The sequence below is a fragment of the Microtus oregoni genome, unplaced genomic scaffold (assembly GCF_018167655.1).
Source record: "Microtus oregoni isolate MIOR12 unplaced genomic scaffold, Mior012 000002F_ref0000024, whole genome shotgun sequence".
In the NCBI taxonomy this organism is placed as follows: Eukaryota; Metazoa; Chordata; class Mammalia; order Rodentia; family Cricetidae; genus Microtus; species Microtus oregoni.
The window spans coordinates 1027403-1047306 of NW_024543061.1; the positions used below are offsets into that span (position 1 = coordinate 1027403).

At 40.8% G+C, this 19904-nt stretch overlaps 1 protein-coding gene across 2 annotated transcripts in view; it reads right to left on the bottom strand.

Annotated features, from left to right (window-relative positions):
- The window catches only part of Fam13a (family with sequence similarity 13 member A), an 85848-nt gene that overhangs the window by 40749 nt on the left and 25195 nt on the right, over positions 1 to 19904 (bottom strand). For both annotated transcript variants that reach the window (XM_041640392.1, XM_041640383.1), the window contains exons 3-5: positions 14565 to 14606; positions 11016 to 11192; positions 4369 to 4555 (exon numbers count right to left, since the gene is read on the bottom strand). In XM_041640392.1, coding sequence (XP_041496326.1) covers positions 4369 to 4555; positions 11016 to 11192; positions 14565 to 14606 — 406 coding nt within the window. The remainder of the gene's footprint in view (positions 1 to 4368; positions 4556 to 11015; positions 11193 to 14564; positions 14607 to 19904) is intronic.

Here is a 19904-nt window from a genome sequence, read left to right on the forward strand (position 1 = left end):
CTTTGGCTTTCAATTTGGTTTCCATCAATTGCCAGCTGTGCCTCTTCTTGCATCTTATTTCCTTTTATGGCAAACCGCACTAGCAACACCACCGAAAACAATGTATCCAGGCATGTTAAGCTCCTCTTAAAAGACTGGTCCTTCCCTAAGGTATGATGAAAAAGGACTTGCTCTGGTGACCTCTCATCATATTCAAAGTCAAGTGCTGAACATGGCTGCAAAACGTCAAACAACAGGGGCTCCTCCTACAGAATCTGACATTACCAGCCATCACACTCCCCTCTTAACCCAGACCCAACCACAGCAGCTTCCTCACATCAATAAAAAGAGAAGGCTCCTGTCCCTTCTGCCTGGACATGGCGGACCTAGGGACTCCACGGGCTTATTCCGTCCTCTCTGACGTCCTGTATCAGTGCCATCTTCAATGAGGCTTATCCTGCTGACCCTCTTTTCTGCATCATTTTTTAGCACCTCCCCTCACTGTTTCTTCTCCTCACCTTGATTTATTGCTTTCCATAGTTGGTAAATTTTGCACCTGACTGTATTTATGTACTCGTCACCCCCCTTATCCTCTGAAAATTCACACTTCAGTAGGCGGAACGTGTGTGCCTGGTTTGGCCACCACTCATGTCCTCAGGCCCCACAGGAGTGCTTGCTGGAGACTGGCGTGACTAGGCCAGCATTTCACAGTGACCGACATTTTCCCATTTGGCACCGCGTAGACGATAACTGACATAGAGTTTGGACGGGATCTCTTGCTATATTGCACTGCACTGAAGATCGAGTTTAAAAGCACTGTCTGTATTGCATGGGTGATTTGTTTTGCAGCAGCGGATGGAATGGTCCAATGGGGGCAGAATGGAGGTGTGCAGACATGCTAGTTGACTGTTTGGACTCCAGACTAATTACAAAAGGGTATCAGCCATGCACTGGAAAGACAATGGGGAAAGGACTGAAAATAGTTTATTTTCAAATGACCTTTAATTTTTAATGTGCGTGAGTGTGTATGGGGTGAGGCCTAAGCTTGCCAAGAAGTGTATGTGGAGGTCAAAGGGCAACTTACCAGAGTCAGTTCTTTACTTCCATTATGTAGGTTCCCGTAATAGAACTAAGATAAGCAGGCTTGGCAGAAAGCACTTTTGCCTGAAAGCCAAATTACTGGTCCAGGAATCAAGATACTTTCAATATAATCACCTACATTTGACAACTAGAGAGTGGGAGGAGGGGCTGAAATAAGGGAAAGGAAAGAGCGTGGAACAACTAAGGAGGACATATTGAGGCTGCATAAGAACAAGGTCAAAAGAGACCACAGAGCAAAAGGAAAGCTGGTTTGAACACGTTGATGTTAGGTGTTAGCGAGGCAATCCTGATCTGGAACACATCTGTAGAGATCGTGGAAAGATTAGAATGGGAGAAGATCAGAAGCAAGGCCCTGACGTGGAGCTGACGTGGAGGTGTCAAGGTTTGGGGAACACTCACATCCAAGCAGGACTCAGGAAGGGGAGCCAGTGAGGCCCCAGCAGAGGTTTGGGGAACACTCACATCCAAGCAGGACTCAGGAAGGGGAGCCAGTGAGGCCCCAGCAGAGGAGTCAACAGTCACTCTGAGAAGGGGCAAAGAGAGATCAGTGTTGCAGAAAGGCCAAGAGACAAAGGGACACACACAGGCCACAACAGGCCACTGCAGAAGGGTCTTAAAGGGCTAATTCATAACCTAGAAAACTTGGTGTCTGCAGGAACGTGTTAAATTTGACTACAGGGCTGAGTAGGTAAAGGACTACAGCAAAAAGTGCAGACAGACGGCTGAAGTAGTGAGGGACTGGGCCCTGGAGAACAGGGACAATCTGAAGAGAAACCTTCACTGTGTTCCCTTTTACCTAAACTTTAGAATTTTAGTTGCATTTATTTCACAAAAAGTCAAAAGAGATAATGATATCCTTATTTTACATAAATAGCAACTAAAGTTTCATAGCATACCTACCTACTTGGGGCAATTTGTTTCAGCAGTGCTGGGGATTGAATCCTCAGTCTTACACATGACAGTCAAGTGCTTGAGCCCTGAGCTGTACTACTCTTCTCATTTGCCTAGTAATAGAGAGATAAAGCTAAAACTGAAATTGAGATATAACCACCAGCAAGACCCATTCTCCTCTTGTGAGTCTCCACTGAGATTTCAGATAGTGAGTGGCAGCTGTGGTCTACTGAAGATGAGATGAGATCTACTGAAGTCTGCTTTGAATACTTTCAATATAGTGCTTGCTATAGGATTATATAGTCTAATAGGATGTGTTGAGAAATAAAGAAAAGAGTGATAATTATTTCTAGTAATACCATAATATTATGCAACCATGTTCAGGTAAACATTTTCTCTCAGTCTTGTTCCTGGGAATGATGAGTTGTTCACTCTCTCTCTCTCTTTCTCTCTCTCTCTCTCTCTCTCTCTCTCTTTCTCTCTCTCTCTCTCTTCTCTCTCTCTGTCTCTCTCATACACACACACACACACACACATGCACGCACACACATGCATGCACATACACACACATACACAGACACACACACACGCTACTCCACAGCTTACTTTAAATGAGGGATCCCATACTGGAATTGCTGTTCCCTTACTTACGATCTAAGTATTCAGTCACCTATATTTCATGCCTTCGTGTTTGGAATGAAGACAGCTAACAACACTCTCCTATCTATTGGAAAGATTGAAATTAAAAAGCACTTCAAATACAATTGCCAACACTTTCTATTTTATTAGTCTTCTTAACCATAATTTCTAATGTCTTATAGCTAAAACAATAAAGTTGCTTCTAATTTTCCATGATTATGGATAGAGTAATGATGAGAGAATTAGCGTACAAGCGTGTCTCCCGTGTTTAGAAGGAAGATGCATGCGTCACTGGTGGCTCTCTAGTGACACCGTTAGACAGTTCTAGAGAGAGCGTTTGGGGGATAAAGAGATATAGGCCTATAGAGATGAGTTTGTGGAAACCATGCGTGTAAGAGATTGTGTGTGAGTATGAGTGTGCAAGGTGTGGAGGGTGTTTAGTAAACTGATATTCAAAGGAGTTTTTTTGTTGTTGTTGCTTTTTTTTTTTTTTTTTGCTTTAAGGCTAGCCTTAGAAGTAGAATACAAACAAACAAACAAAAAAAAATCATGTAATTGAGTCAAGTTAAAAAGAAAATAAAATGGCCAAAGACTTAGGATTCTTTTAGATTAAAGTAAGGGAAATAGTTAAAACACAGCCCACTATCTCAGTTCTGTCACTAGAGACGACATGAAGCCGAAACAGAGCAACCTAACGCTGACTGCCAGCTCACTGTCTCTGCTTTCTAGCTCCGAGTGGACTATTTCCTAGACCCCAATGATCTCAGTGTCACCACATCCCAGAGAAACCAAAGAAAAAGACCCGGACACCAAGCCAGTGAGTGCCGGTGAGTTCTGTACACGGTTCTCCTCCTTGGCTGGCCTGGGTCAGTTAGGCCTCTATAGTGCTTGTCCCCTGCAGTTATTCTCCTCCCATTTCCCTTGAATCTATACCAGGATTTCTCTTCTTAAAGTCAACAGTGAGCTTCACTTTGTGAATTCAAATGGTCAGACTTGGCCTCATCTCTGACCCCTTCTCCTTAAGAAACTCAGTTAACTGGTTTCTAAGACTCCAAACTGGCCTCATTTCTCCTCTATTTTCTGGCTGCTTGTTATTAAATCTCTTTCATATGCTTATTTTCCCATTCTCTAAGTGTTGCTGTGCTCAGTGTTTTTTATCTTTATCTGGACCACTTTCCCACCCACATTCCCTCCCTAGTTATCTCCTCCCGTGTACTGTCTTTAATGTCTCTAATTCTGATGTTCATCACACCTGCCTCCTTCCCAGACACTTTGCCTGAAACTCTAGGCCCAGAAATCCAATTGCCTCAAAGATAGTTCCTCTTCCATGTCTAACAGGGCACTCCATCTTAACATGCCCTGAAGGGAACCTAGGGTATCATTCCCTATACTCTGTCTTCGCCTCATAAATTGGCAGCACCAAGCTCCTGCAGGGCTGGCATGCTGCCTCTGGTATAATTTTAGTTCAAACTGTTTATCACAGACCAGGATTATGGCCAGAGCATCTCACTACTGTCCCAGCTTCTACCCTTGATCACGTGTGTCCATCTTCAATTTAGCAATAACAGCAAATTTAAGTAATCTACATCCCTGATCAAAGAACACGTGACTGGCTTCTTACTCATAGTGAAGTCACTCCTCCTAATGATGCTTGAGAACCCAGTTAATCTGCTCTCCCATCCCCATGGCCTTCCTCTCTGTGATCTTTTGACTTTCTTTAGAGTCTCAAGTAAAGAAGTTATTAAAATACCTACTTACCAAGAGTCCCTCATGATTTTCACTGAGCTCCGTGAGCCTGGAACTGGATTTCTGACGCTTGGGTTTACTTCTTTCCCCGGCACAGTCACAGGTGTCCTCCGGGAGTCTTTCTGCTTCCTGGCTGTTCACAACGCACTCATCATAGCTGTGGAAGCCATAGGGGATATTCTCTTTGTTGATAAGTTCCCTGAATGGAAAAAAAAGTTTAATCGTATTTTAAAATGTGAAGGGGACACTTCATAATACAGTGACCATATCACACCACATAGGAATATCGTAGTCACCATATCACGTCACACAGGAATATCATGATCATGGGCTTTGGCTTATTTGTTCTTTTGAAACATTAGTATTTTAAACACTCCTGTAAGAAGTTTTCACAAAATTAATGACTTAGAAAAGTTTTATTTTAATCTATACAGTAGATCAAATTAAACTACCAATACGACACTATAGTTTACTAAGGCAGAAATGATTGAGAGTCTCACAGCATGGCTGAGTTAGTGTAATTCCCTCACTCCAAACCTGTATCTGGAGATAAATTAATTTGGCAGCCCAAGAATAGACACCATATTTTACTGTCAGCTCTCCACATCTCCCAGTGAAAGAGAGCATTAAGTACTTATTCTGCAATAAAATTCATACCATTAGACTATAATAGAAAGAAAATTATAAATTAAAAGCTACTATCATATTTTCAAAGTTTTATCATCTATAGAGACATTTTGTGCTGTCTAATTTGGTCATTTTAGAATGTAGAATGTATATGTCTATATTTACATATATATGTGTGTGTATGTGTTAAAATTGTGTGAGAATTCATATACAATTATCCGAAACACATAAAAGACAAACTGTTGTGGAATATTCTTTTACAGCGTGCAAAGATGTGTCACTGTGATTGCTTTGGTAAAAAGCTAAATGACCAATAGCTAGACCGAATGTATAGGTGGGACTTCCAGAAAGCGAGAACGAACTCTGGGAAGAAGAAACGCAGGTCGCCAGCCATATGGAGAGGAAGCAGGATGGGCAGTACAGAATAAAGGTAGCTGAGCCACAGAAAAGAATGTAGATTTTAAAATGGGTTAATTTAAGTTATAAGAGCTGGTGGGACAACCCCATGCTATAGGCCGAGCTTTCATAATTAACAATAAGTCTCTGCGTCATTATTTGTGAGCTGGTGTTCTTGACGAGAAAGTTCATCTACAGACAAGCGAATTGAAGAGAGGATATAAAGTTGACAGTGTCTAGCATGCGGGGATCACACTCATGCATAATATCTTCTGCGGATGGCTGCAGAAGTATGATTGCAAATCCAAAATATGTCTCATCCTTAAAATTCTGTCTTCTTATCACCCCGCATACTTCCCAAAACTACTATGTGTACATTATAATTTTTAGTGGAGATTCTATCATGCTTGATACAGACTCATCTGCATCCCCTCACAATTCCTATGCCAATGTTTTGATGCCTAATAAACCCATGGTGAAGGAAAGGCCTCTCAAGTCATTCAGTCTAGTGGAAGTCATTATGGCAGGACATCCAGTGTGAGTACTGTCCATGCAAGAGACACCAGGAAACCATGTGGGGAAGGAAGGTCACATGAGGACAGTGCAAAGACAGTCCTGTCAGGCCCAGGACAGTGATCTGTCTATACCTTGATCATGGACCTGCCGGTCCCTAGGTCTGTGAACAAGTAAGTACTGTTGCTTAGGACAATCAGTTGGTGTGTTTGTTATAGCAGCCAAGCACGCTAGTGAAGAGCTGATGTTATAGTCATTTGGTACAATGAACCAATAAGCAGAAAAAGGTGCTGAAATTGTCATGCAGCAAGGTGGCAGGACAGCTGTGCTTACCTGTGTCAGCTCCCCAGTGGGAGATCTGTGCTCACATCAACACCCGTGTGTCTCAGTCCCAGTGCTAGTGAGGATTTGGAGCCCAGGAACCCACTCATTTCCCAAACACACCTCATATTGCTGTCATATTTGACATGAGTCAAATTTTACCTGGACATAGAATTCTAGACCTTTCCTTTTAATTACTGGATCCTTGCCCAGGGTTCCGTTTTTCCTGGATTTCTTTCTTCCTCTTTTATTGCATACTTAATTTCTTAATAATATTATTTATATATAATAATAACGACATTTATCATTCCTGCAATTGAGCATGATTTCCTTTTCGCTTTACAACAGGATTTTAATATAATATTTTTTTATAAAAAATACAGGCATTAAGTTTTCAGGTCATTATATTTTGGAAGATTTAAACTACTTTCATTTAAAGATGATGTCTTGCTTTTAAACAATAATAAAATAGAGACAAACATGCATATTCCTGGTAACAAGCAGATTCTTTAAGCAAGCAAATTAGATGGAAACTTTTATATACTAGATATATTTCTCAAACATTTATGCTTTTATTTTAGATACCAATTATTTGAGTTTGATTGTTTTTTTAACTTGTAAATTTGACAACAAATCATTTGCACCAGAGTGAATGATTCATAGTCTCTGTCTCTCTTCAGTGATACTTATCTAAAAAGTTACAAATGGCCTCAGTAAGACTTCACCTACAACCAGACCATCACTGACTGGGGACAGTATTTAACTGTCACGGCTATAAGTAGTGAGATGCAAAGTAACATAACAAAACAAACAGATTTCCTTAAAACATGTTGCAACTATTCCAGGAGGCTCACAGTTTTGGGTAAAATATTATAAAGTCTAGATTAATTGTGCTTTTATAAGAAAGTAAAACCTGATGAAAATCTTAGCTAAATTGATTTAAATAGTTATAATTAAACCATAGCAATAAGAAACTCCTTACAAGCTATAATGACTGGCCTTGATGTTTTCACAATTTATAAAATATTAATGTCTCTATTGGGGTTATCAGAGACGATCCAACATTCTGAAGTCATTAATGATGTGGTATGCTCCTCTGCATGCTGTGAATATGTCTGATTACCATTGGTTAATAAATAAACTTCTTTGACCTATTGCAGGACAGAATATAGTTAGGTGGGAAATCTAAACAGAGATAGAGGGAGGAAGAAGGTGGAGTCAGACAGACACCATATAGCTGCTGAAGGAGAAAGATGACAGAACCTTATCAGTAGTTACAGCCTTGTGGCAATATACAGATTAATAGAAATGGGTAAATTTAAGATGTAAGAGCTAGCTAGGAATATTCCTGAGCCGTTGGCCAAACAGTCTTGTAATTAATACAGTTTTTTTTTGTGGGATTATTGGGTCTGGGTGACTGGGAAATGAAAGCACAGTCTCCATTTACATATTATAAGAAGAAGGAAGGCAAAAGAAAGTTCTGAGACTGGAATAGAGTTGTTAGAAAAATCAGCAGCTAGAAAGTATGCAAAGCAAAAGGGTGAGAGATGGAAAACCAATGGAGCTGGAATGGATAGCACAGATGAGCAAAGGCATCAGGAGAGCCCGTCAGGGAAGAGAGGGTGGCCATCGCAGACTTCAGACTGTGGTAAACTTACAGCCATGGCTCTGGGACTGTGAGAGCTAAATGACCTCACAAAACCAAAGAAGCTGTACAGTGTGTGCTGGAAGCTGGGGAAGTTCTGTCTATCAAGTCTGTGGCCCAGCATGTCAGGAGAGATAGGACAATGCAAGCAAGGAGCAAAAGGACGGGACCAGGTGCCCAGGAAAGAGTATTGTGGTAACTTCTGTGTGGTCACCGTACACAGCACCCTAGGAGAACATAAATATTTACATCCCAAGACCCTTTATACAGCTGCAACAAGATCAAGATAGGGACTAGAATGAGCAGTGATGGGGAGGACAGAGATGAAAAATTAAGATTAGAGTTTCATGGGTAGACTGCAACAGACCAGACTCCTCCATTCCCCATTTCTCCTGCTTCTCCAGATGTTGCTAATTGAATAAAATTAATATAACACATGTAAGAAACATCCACAGCCTTGGGAAGCCCAGCTCTCCAAGCTCTCTCAGAGGGAGGGGCTAGCTTGTGGCTCACATTACTTGGCCCCTACTCATTGTTGACCGTATCACCTCTGCCTGCTCCCCGCAGCCACCACTGCTACCACTAATATCTTCTTGCTATGCTACCACTTCCCACCCCACAAATGCATCTGCTGTCCAAAGAGAGGGTGGAAAATAGGCTGTCATGACACTTTGAAAATAGCTTTAAAAATGCTAAAGTAGAACATAATAGTTATGTTAATGAATAAATTATATTTGTAACATAATGAGACAGACAGAATGCAAATGAATTATGCTGCTAAATGTTTTCTATAAATATGTCAGGGACTGATTTCAAATGTGAACATTTTTGGGTACTGCAGTTTTTCTTTTTTCTAAGGAAATATTATAACTACTCTTTTCTACCAGTTCTAACAAAAATATTTAGAAAATACTGTTTTATTATTTAGTTATTTTGAGATAGGGTTTCCATGCAGTCCACACTAGCCTTAAGAAATCTCTTTGTAGCCAAGACTGGTTTTGAAAATTCCTGATTCTGATTCTCCAGTCTCTACTTCCCAAGTGCTGAGGTTAAAGGTGTGCACTGTCATTTCCCACTTAAAATTGTGTTTTAAAATAAAGTTTGTTTTAAATATTAAATTTTCTATGGATGCATAGCTTTTTAATACAAAATTAGTCCATGAGGATATTGATTAAATCTATACTTAATAATCCTCCAAATAATCTCAGAACTAAAACTCCTTATCCAACAATTCAAATTCTGAGATCTCATAGTTAAAAATCCAATTTGGGCTGAAATTTTAACACAATTCTTAAACTAATAAACTTTTTTTCCTTGTAAAATCAGTGGGTTAGATGACTGATTCTGCTGTTTGCATGAATTTTATTTGTTAACATAGCTGTTGAACACTGAAATATTATATATCAGGGGATTTACTTACATGGCTTATCTTCTATGACTTTTCTACAAAAAGAGAGTTGATTGATAAAGATTTGCTATAGTTTATGAATTCAGGGGGTGGTAGTAGAGGGGGATGTGTGAAACTAGGGTTAACTTCAGTCTTCAATGGTTAGTAATTAAAAATATTAACCACAAAGTAAATGGAAACAAACTTGGAACATTCCAGAAAAACATGAATATAATCAGTTAATGATACATTATAATTTTCCTTGGGAACCTGCCTTATGGCTATTACTATGAATGGTGATTTGCATTCTTTACTAAAGCCACTAATGGGGAATAAACTCTTTGTAACACCATTCTTAAAATTTATGCTGCAAATTTTAAAGTTTTAAAGTTAAGTAATATTATAACATAGAAATTAAGCTTTTTTTCTGTTGATTAAAATGTTCAGCTTTTAAAAAAAACACTAAAACTTCAAGAGGATGATTGAAGAGGCTCCTTATAGAGTTGGTTACTTGTAGGATCCACAGGAAAATGATTGCTGAAGTTGCCTACAGAAGGTGAGACAGACCTTTGGAGTTCCTGTTTCATGAAAGAGCCTGTCAGACATTCTTCAGGACACAGAAGAAAGTGACTGACAAACTGCCAATATAGGCAGAACAGTCTTTGAAATTTCCTGTTTCATGGAAAAGTCTGCTGAATTCTATGGGCCTGTAGGCTGAAGATGGATACCCCAATGATACAGAAGAACTTTGGGTGACTGTCCGGGCAGCGAGATGTCTCTGTCAATTCTAGAGTTTTAGAAGTTGTCTACAATGCATTTCCTGTTTACTTAGGTAATATTATATCCTTCTGGAGTCTTTGATGGAGTTGAAGAATAGATAGTTATAGTTTTCCTTAGGTATGATAAAAGATAAAGTAGATATAAATACTGTAACTATAATTCTTGCTTGGTAACTGTTCTGTTATATGTAATCTTGCTATATTAAAGTTAAAACCTTCCTTTTTGTTTAAACAGAAAAGGGGAAATGGTGTGGGAAGTCCTTTTGTATATATGTTGCTTTTATTGGGTTATGAATAAAGAAGCTGCTTTTGGACAATGGCTTAACAGAATGTAGCCAGGCTGGAAATGATAGAGAATAGGAGGAATCAAGGAGAGGCCATGTAGCTGCTTCCAGAGACAGATGCCTCCGTTGGAGCCTGCCGAAACTTTGCTGGTAGGCCATGACATTGTGCTGATGCACAGATTAATGGAGATGGCTTAGTTTAGGATGTAAGAGCTAGCCAATAAGAAGCTAGAGCTAATAGGCCGAGCAGTAATTTAATTAATACAGTTTCTGTGTGGTTATGTTGTGGTCAGGGTAGCCGGAAATGAACAAGTGACCACCTACTACACATAACCATGTGTTAGAATTATTACAGGGGTGCTCCAGTATTTATCAAAGGGAACTCTGTTGATTAATAGCTAACTTCATGTTTATTAATAAATCCACTTCATGTTGACTTATACGGAAGAAAGAACCTCTGGACAGAATTTCTCTAAACAAGCTATTCAACAGAATGTTATGAAATAAATAAATTAAGATAGATATCTAGATGAGACTGAGATACTAAGTCACATAGAAATTCTGGCTAAATTGAGAATGGCCATAGCGAAAACTTGTACAATTTTAACCTGGGTACTAAAATGAGAGGAGCAGGTGGCATGTGACATAGTGACTGACTTAAAAATAGAAAGAGAAAACTCAAGAAGTGAGAGCTGATGGCAGCTTACTTGTCTCGGCCATGCCAAACATCATCCTGCTTCTTAAATTGATGCCCTCGATGCCTGGTGGGTGTTGAAGATGGTGATGGTGGTCCAGTTTCTGAGTCTTCTGAACTTTGATCTCCAGAGCTGTTGACATCGAAAAGATGTTCTTCTACTGCTGACCTGATGGTTCTTTCTAAGAGTCTAGTTAAAAACAAACCACCAAGTTAATGAAGCAATCAAGGTTACCAATGAGTTCCTTTAAAATAGACCCATAGTTCAGAAGTATCTCTTTTTCCCACTGAAGGCATTTAGTACTTCATGAGCAAAGACAGAACAGTATGCTCATGTAAAACAATTGCTTATTGCATTAAGTTAAATCATATTGAGTTAAATCACACCAGGTAGTTTGTCTCATTTTGTGAGCCTGTAGTGACTGAAATGCTCAAAGCAGATGTAGCAACGATTGGGAGGATGTCAGGAAATAAGAGCCACTTAAGGAAAGGTAGAAGTAGAAAATTTTCACTATAGAGCAACAGTTGAATATCTTTACAAAGCACGGTTCCTCCCGATGCCATACCAGATCTGCAGAAGGTGTCGGTCTGATTTACAAAGTCTATATATATATATACACACCTAGTATATATTTAGAATCTCATTAAGATAAAGTTAAATAGGGATTAGTAGTGCTTGGGGTGGGGGACCCCCAGCTCACCAGAACAATTACAACTCAAAGGCACGGCAAATTGCTTTACATTTATAATCAAATCGTGATTGACAAAATTAAAACTGAGTTCACGCGAACACATCCCAAAATATGCTATTCAAATAGGAAGGATAGATTTACTTTATTAAACCTAAGGAAAAAAAGGTCAAGCACAAAAGGCCAAAACAGTGCACAGTGAGATACAAAGAGGATAGTTTTGCCCATTGTCACTGCTCTGCCTACTCTCACAAAAACTGTGGGAGTTTTCCTGTGGCAGAATCATTCAGTGTATCTAAGCAGTTAGTCACCATTTAGTTTAATTCTGAATACGCTGGTATGGAAATTCTTAATTTACACTACACTCCTCAATGGTTGCTTTTTACTACCTAAAATATTCACAGGTTTTGTGTTTATTTGTTTGTTTGTTTTTTAATAGCTAGACTGAAGGGTACCTTCCTTTAAATAAAATGGTTGTTGCTTGCTTTGTTTTGAGACAGGGTCTTGCTACATAGACCATGCAAGTCTTAAACTCGCAATCTTATGAAACCACTAGCCCAATTTTATCAAATGGTCTTTAAGAACTTCAATTTAAATTTTGCCAAATAGACAGTTTTATTAATTCTTAATTAATTTTTATTAAAATTACTTTAAGACAAGGGGCACATAAAGCCTAACTGAGGTAGTCACTGCAACTTTTTGTATTCAGTGCTCAAAGGGACTCACCCGTGTAGGGAATGTAAATAAGTTAGCATCACATAGAGAGTAACTCACAGTGGCACCAAAAGCATGAGGAGAGAGTATCAGGCACAAGATGGGCAAGAATGTGTCCATCTTGGTTCAGTTCTGGAATCTTAAAGGTTTACAGAGCCAAAGACAGTTAGTTCTGCCCTTGTTTGCTTCCTGAAATAATGGGGGAAATCATCTGAGATTCCAATTCTCTCCAGTCAGTGCTTCTTCCTTTTTCTTTCTTTCCTCCGTATCCAACCTTCTCCACATTTAACACTAGATTATCACCTGAGGAAGATGTTATGAGTAAGTTTCATGTGTCCCAGAAAAACAAAACGAAACAAAGAGGTAGGGGTGACCGAAAGGCCTTTGGACCACAGACTATTTATCTAGTGAAGTGGAGACATTCCAGGTAGTGTATTAACATTCCTAACATGTCTCTTGGCATTGGGGAGTGTAGGAAGTTAAGGTCTACCAGGCTGAGGGATGCCAACCTGGAGTCTGCCTGGCACTGTACGAGAGGTCCTGATTGTGCCTAGTCAAAGAGGGGTGACTACTATGTGATGCTGCCTGAGAGACTAGCAACAGGTGCTGTCAGAGGTCCTGATTGTGCTTGGCCAGTGCGGGGCGACCACACATATCTACAGATTGGAAAGCCTGGGTACTGGGAGGGTATATAAAGTTCTCCCAGTTGCTAAATAAACGAGTCTGTGGCTTCCCTTTCACCCGACTCCCAGCGTCTATGTTGTTGATGCCATGCCTTCTCATCCCCTCTCCCAAGGAAGCCCTTTCCTGAGGAAGCCCTTAGGGCAGAGCAATAGGGGAGATGAGCATGAACATGGCAGAAAAGATCCTGTGTTAACACAGCTTGCACTTCTACAGGGCAGGACAGAGGGAACAGTGTGGCAGTGTGCCATCTGTTAGTGGGTCAGGAAGAGATTCCTGGAAGGGATGAATCAAAACATGAAAGTTCTGGCTGGGCAGTGCACAGCCAAGATGAATGTATGTCACAGAAATCAAATCAGTCTGTCTCAGCAATAGAAAGTCAAGTGACCAAGGAACCACATACAATGAGGTCAGAGAGGCAAGCAAGTGCAGATAGCCCAGCCAGGGGCAGTGCAAAAAGCAGAGACATCCTTAGCCTACATGCCCCTAGCCTCTGAGGGAAAAACTGTGCCAAGCATAATTACCCCAGCATTGCCACTGCTGTGCAGAGAAAGGGTGTGGTGCCACCACAACTTTGCTTTCCTTCCTACATCCCAATAACAACACAAATAAAAGGACTGCAAAAATCCTCAAAGGCAGGGCCAAGGCTCACTCTATCCCACAGTAACCCTGGGGATGGCACATGGCAGGCACTCAATGAATGTCACCTCAGTAAAATGAATGAAGTGGGGGAGAAAAGCCATGGCTAATGCTTGAGCTTTACTTCCATTCTCCACAAGCTGCCTCCAGGGAACAGAGATGGCTTTGTAAACATTAACTGAACCTGACATTATTTCTACTGAAATAAACCAAGAGCTAATAGTGCCAGGCATAGTGACCCACTCATCTACAATCCTAGCACTGGCGGACAGGCAGGATTGTGAGACAAGGGCCAGCCTGGCCTACATTGCAAACTGAAGGCTCACCTAGTATACATAGTGAAAATAAGAAAGAACCTAGTTGGTAGTTTCACATGGGGTAGGGGGATTGTGTGTAGTTACACACAGAGCTACTTTCTGGAGATGAACGGCTTAAAATCTACTGCTTGTTTCCTATCTTGATCTTCTTGCTGTGGAATCTTTTTGTACACTGTGAAGGTGTGTCACTCTGATTGGTTAAATAAAAAGCTGAACAGTCAATCGATAGGCAGGATTTTCAGGCACAGAGGATGCTGGGAAGAAGAAAGGGGAGACAAGAGGAGATGCAGAGAAAGCAGCATGGGCAGTGCAGGGTGAAAGTAACTGAGCCACAGAAAAGAACAAAGAGTAGAAGATATGGGTTAATTTAAGTTGTAAGAGCTAGTTAGAAATAAGCCTAAGCTATTGGCCGAGACATGCTCCAATCTTCCAGTTCTTCACAACATTAAAATTGTTGTTTTTCTTCATTAATAAATGAGAAAAGGCATAAAGAGCTTCAAAATATGAAAACAAATAACTTACTCTCCAGTTGTTGAAACATTGCTGACTTGAGATACATGAGCACTGTGAAAAGAAGCAGAGAGAAAGAAAATCAGGTTGACTGGGATCAGAGATAACAAACAACATCTGAAGGGATGCCGGGATGGCAGAGCCAGTCAGGTCCCACAGAATCCTTGAATATCACCAGCCAGGGTAAGAGCTCCTTTGCCTGTGTCACATGCAGAGGCAGCTTGTTGGCTTCTTCCAACACAGACCCTAGAAACCACCTCATAGCTCTAAGCCTGATGCTGCATTTGAGCCTTGTGGCCTTCTCCTTCATGGTGCAGGGTGATTGCTGATGACTACCTATCCACTGTCACAGGCCTGCAAACATAGGTGTGTTTCTAAAACTGCTCAGAATTCATGGGGGTCAGCAGGGTCCAGAGGGGACAGAGAACAAGGAACTGGCATTGCTTTCTACAAAACCATTTCCAACCTGTCTTTTCCACAGGTGAGTGTTCCTCCCTGTACTCCTCAAGATGGAGACTGTCAAGTTCTGTGAGAGCACACTGTAACAAACGATCTAGCATATTTAGCTGAACTTTTATAAACTTCTATTTTCTGAAAAGCCTGGTTGCTTTGGACTAATTAAAGCAACTATTCCACATCACCTATCCGAGCCCCTCCTGCTGGGGGAGCTCCATGTTTACCAAGCCAGGGGAGGGTCCAGTTTCAGCTATCTGAAGTATCTATCATACTTCTCCCAGCCCTCCATCCCAACCCTATGCTTGATCAAGATCCAAATTTCTATGCCCAAAAAGGAAGTCAAACATTGAGTAAGTTGTTAAGTCTACCAAGCCAGTTTTGATAAAGTGGCCTCTCCCTTTCTCTTCCTACCTTGCAGAATACACAGGAAGAAGATGAAAGTGAGTAGCGATCACTACCAGGTGGCTGCAGTTCAGCCACCAGAAATGCTAATTCATCTGGGGTCATATGCTAATTCATCTAGGGTCATATGCTAATTCATCTGGGGTCATATGCTAACTCATCTGAGGTCACTTCCACACATTCATGTATTGCTTCAGAATCACCTAGGTTCTGCTCCTGTGTAATAATACATTGCAGAGCCTTCATGTTGGGACCTGCCACTTGGAGGCACCTCACCACCACCACTGCCTCCACCACCACCACAACCACCATTACCAGTACCAGCACTTCCACTCCACCGCTAACACCCCTACCACCCCCCTACTACCACCTTCCACTCCATCACTATCATCTCCCACCACTACCACCCCCCCACCACTACCACCTTCCACCACTACCACCCCCCACCACTACCACCCCCCCACCACTACCAACCCCCACCACTACCAACCCCCACCACTACCACCCCCCACCACTACCACCCCCCACCACTACCACCCCTCCACCACTACCTCCCCCTCACCCCACCACTACCACCACCAAAACCACCACCACCACCATGCTACGTGTAGAAATACTTATCCTAGGAGTCAATAATCATATACCAGTCCCAGGCCATTTTCAACAGATGAGGTGCAGTTATAACTTATGCCCAAAGATAAGAAAGTCCTAAAACCATTTTACTGAGCAAAAGAAGAATAATAAATACATGTATACATAGGTAAAAGTCCTGAATCTTACAGTTATCAGATACTGTGCTAGGTGCTTTTGCCTGAATTTCTCTCACTTAGCTTAGAGTGGACTTTAGAGGTATGTGTTGTCGTTCCTATCTTCAGTGAAGAGGTTAGAGAGCCGAGCAGCTGCTCTGGAGGAGAGATGCAGATGAGCACGGGGCTCGGAAGCTTTCCGCTCTGAACCTGAGCTCATTACCACATACACTGGGGAATGTTTGCACGTAAAGGTGAAGGCTTACCATTTGACTTTGCCTTTTGGCCACAATGCCTGTTAGTCACAGTGATTCCCAGGTTCCATGGCCAACAAGAAACTCTTGTTGTATCCGTCCTGAACTGGAATAGGCAGTTCCCCTAGGGATGTTTTGTGGGTAGCTCTCCATAAATTCAACACTGTATAATTAACTCCTATGCTCCTCAATACAGTTACACAATCTCTGTTTGGGGAGCCAGAATGGACTAAATAATGACTAGGGAAGACCTAGAAAAGCAGAGTCAGATATGCTAAATGCTAAAGAGCCTTCCAAAGGCAGCCACCAGCCAGTCTGGCCGCTGGCTCCCGAAGAAGATGTATTTTCTCTCCTCTTTTCTCTCCTTGGTTCTTTGTGTTGTCCTTGTCACCTGTTAAAGAAGAAGATGCATTTGCTTGTTTGCTTTGTGCTGCCAGGGATAAACAAATGGCCTGCCACATGCTAGGTGGTTCCCTTCCACTGAGCTACGGTGCCAACTCCAGACTGGTATTTTTGTGTTCCTTTGTTTTGTTTTATTTATTTATTTATTTTTTCCTCCAGGGTAAGGAGAAGCAAAGAGTGAGGAGGAAAAAGCCACCGAAACAAAAGGACGAGGTTTCGACATTCCTAACTCTAAATAGGTGCATTAGATAGAGCCTCAGCACGCACAGGAATGACCCATGCCCAGGCGATTCACCGGGACTAAGAGAAGGGGGAGCAAAGATCAAATGTTTTGCAGAACTGGGCAAATGCTCTACTACTGAGCTACAGTCTTTGCCAGACTCTGCAGTTTTCATTAATTTCCCAGTCACTCCCTAGCTTCCAGTTCACAAAAGTCTGCCTGCCTCTGCCTCTGGAGTCCCTGGATCAAAGGTGTGTGTCACCATGCGCACCTACCTTATGTTAGTCTCCATGAGTGAAAATCAGCTCAGATCTTCTTCATAACTTACAAAAAAAAGTGACTTGAGCCATCAGAGTCAGTCATAGAGATTTCTCTTAGGGATATAAAAATGAACAAATAGTACTAATAGTTACATCACCTTCATTTTTGCTATATTTATTTTCAGTCAGATTTATGCTAACTTTATGTTTTTACTTTTAAATGGGATATAGAATTTCTTGTTTATGTAGCTTGGGCATGATTTTAAGGAATGTAAAGAAGAGCATATTTTCCATTGAGAAGCAGAAAAGGCAAGGTTCAGGTCGTCACTCCGGAACTTAGATGAAGTCTTAGGCAGGCCGCTGATTAGCTAGGCTGTCTTGGGCTGGTGTCTTCATACAGAAATGAAAGGCTTGGCTAGTAATATCTGTTTAGCTCAAAATTTAGTAACACTGCCTCAGATTCAAGTGCACCACCCCCAAATTTAAGTCATTATAAAAGATTAGAACTACAGTTAGTTTTATGGCACCGTTAACAGTCAAACAATTTTATTAAATACCAAATGGCCGTGGCCAAGTATCCAGCCATCTTTACAATTCCACAGGCTGTGCTTAGCATTCAGCAATAAGAAACTTTAATGACAGTAACAAGGGCTGCTTTTAAAGCTATGGTTCATCGAAGGAGAAAATTTAAGGCATTGCTATAAACTAAAATGCCTTTGAGCAATAAAGTTAACGTATAACATAATATTTTCTTTATTTCATGAAGCTTTTAAATTCTCTCTATAAAATAGGAGTTGATATATTCAGCTTCATTACCATGCCTGGTGTTAGTGATGATGCGTCTGCATGTTCTTTTGGAACAATATTTTATTAAACTAGACTCTAAACCTAGAAGCTCTATGTGTGCTTTACAAGCTCTACAAGTGTGCTTTCTGGCACACTTCTGTTCCTTTAGTCCTTGTTTCTATCAGCAGAATCTAACCTGCAGTTTCTTATGATAATTAGGCTTAGCAGCATTGGTCTCTAGAATTTGCATGTGCTGAGATGTGCAGCTGCCTATTGACAGGTGAGGCTTCTATTAGAACTCTTGGTTTGAAGAAAAGGAAAACACACACACAGACACACAGACACACACATGCACAATGCATGCATGCACACACACACGGCATAAAATCTTCAAATCTGCAAAATTAGATAAAGATACCCTGGTAAGTCATGAGCTGTGCATCCCCTCTTGGTTCATTGTGTTCTATTAGGTGGCACACTAAGTCCTAAGGACAGTACCACCACCGTAACAAAACCCACAAGGGCTAACAGAATTGCATTTCTCTATGGTATGTAACATACACACTTATTCGATTAAAAATAAATCAACAAAGTGGTAACTGAATAGTGGCTTTCTCAATTTTACGATCTTCGTGCATTCAGCAGAGTGTCACTCTTGAAAACACATTCCATCCTCATACTTATTCCCTTTATTTTAGCCTTTGGCCATGATTGCCACAGGCAGAGGGGTCAGGTGGCATTTTTATAGCTATTATCTTAATATTAGTTGTATCATCTACATATGGTGGATATTATTAACATCTTGAAGACAGTTTGGTTTTAAATATAGTGTACATAATACTGTACATACCACATAGAGTATAAACTAATGAACAGGAAGAAAAATATTTATCTTCATACTCTCTTATGCCACACTTTCTATTGTTTTAAATATTAAGCATATTTGAAAGGGCATAATGTAAAGAAAGGAGTTTTAGCTTATGCTCTCCTCAATACTTCCCAGTCTGCAGACATCTTTTGTTCGGCTCTTTTTGATATTTGTTTGTTTTGAGACAGGATTTCTCCGTGTAGCCATGGCTGTTCTGCTGTTCACTCAGTAGAGCAGGCTGGCCACGAACTCACAGAGCTCTGCCTATCTCTACCTTCTGAGTGCTGGGATTAAAGGTGTGCGTCATCACCTCCCAGGTCCTTTTGGGATTTCTAAAGAGTTCTCAGTTTTAGGTACTTAGTATATTTGTGCCTAAAAAGAAATACAGAATTTTTTAGTTTTTATTGTAGGTCATTATTAGCCAAAATTATTAGATGTAACAGAAAGGTCATATAGATACTGGGCCCATTTTACAGATTGGTAACTGATACTCAGGGAAGCTGATCTCACTCTGTGTGGTCTGGCATATTAGTGCCCTCACAAAAGATGCACATTATTCTCAAATAATCTGCTACTTCCAGAAAATTCTGGAAAAACACCTGTTAATATTTACCCTATTAGAAAGTGCTTCAAAGGCTTGAGATCTTTGGCAAAGAGCAAGCAAAGCATAAATCCTGGGGATACTGCAGCCATTGGCAGGAGAAGGTTTAGGATCTATGTCTTTGTTTTCTTGCTGTGTCTCTTTGTAAATTTTGTTACGGATGTATTGCTGCATGTGCAGCCCCCATGTCCATATGGATTTACAAGTTTATCTTTGTTAACGGAAGAGTTTAGATTCACACGCTTTGATGCCATGTTATTCGACACATACTAGTTTGCATCTTCCATTTTTTTCGATTTTTTTCAAGACAGGTTTCTCTGTAGCTTTGGAGCCTCTCATGGAACTAGCTCTTGTAGA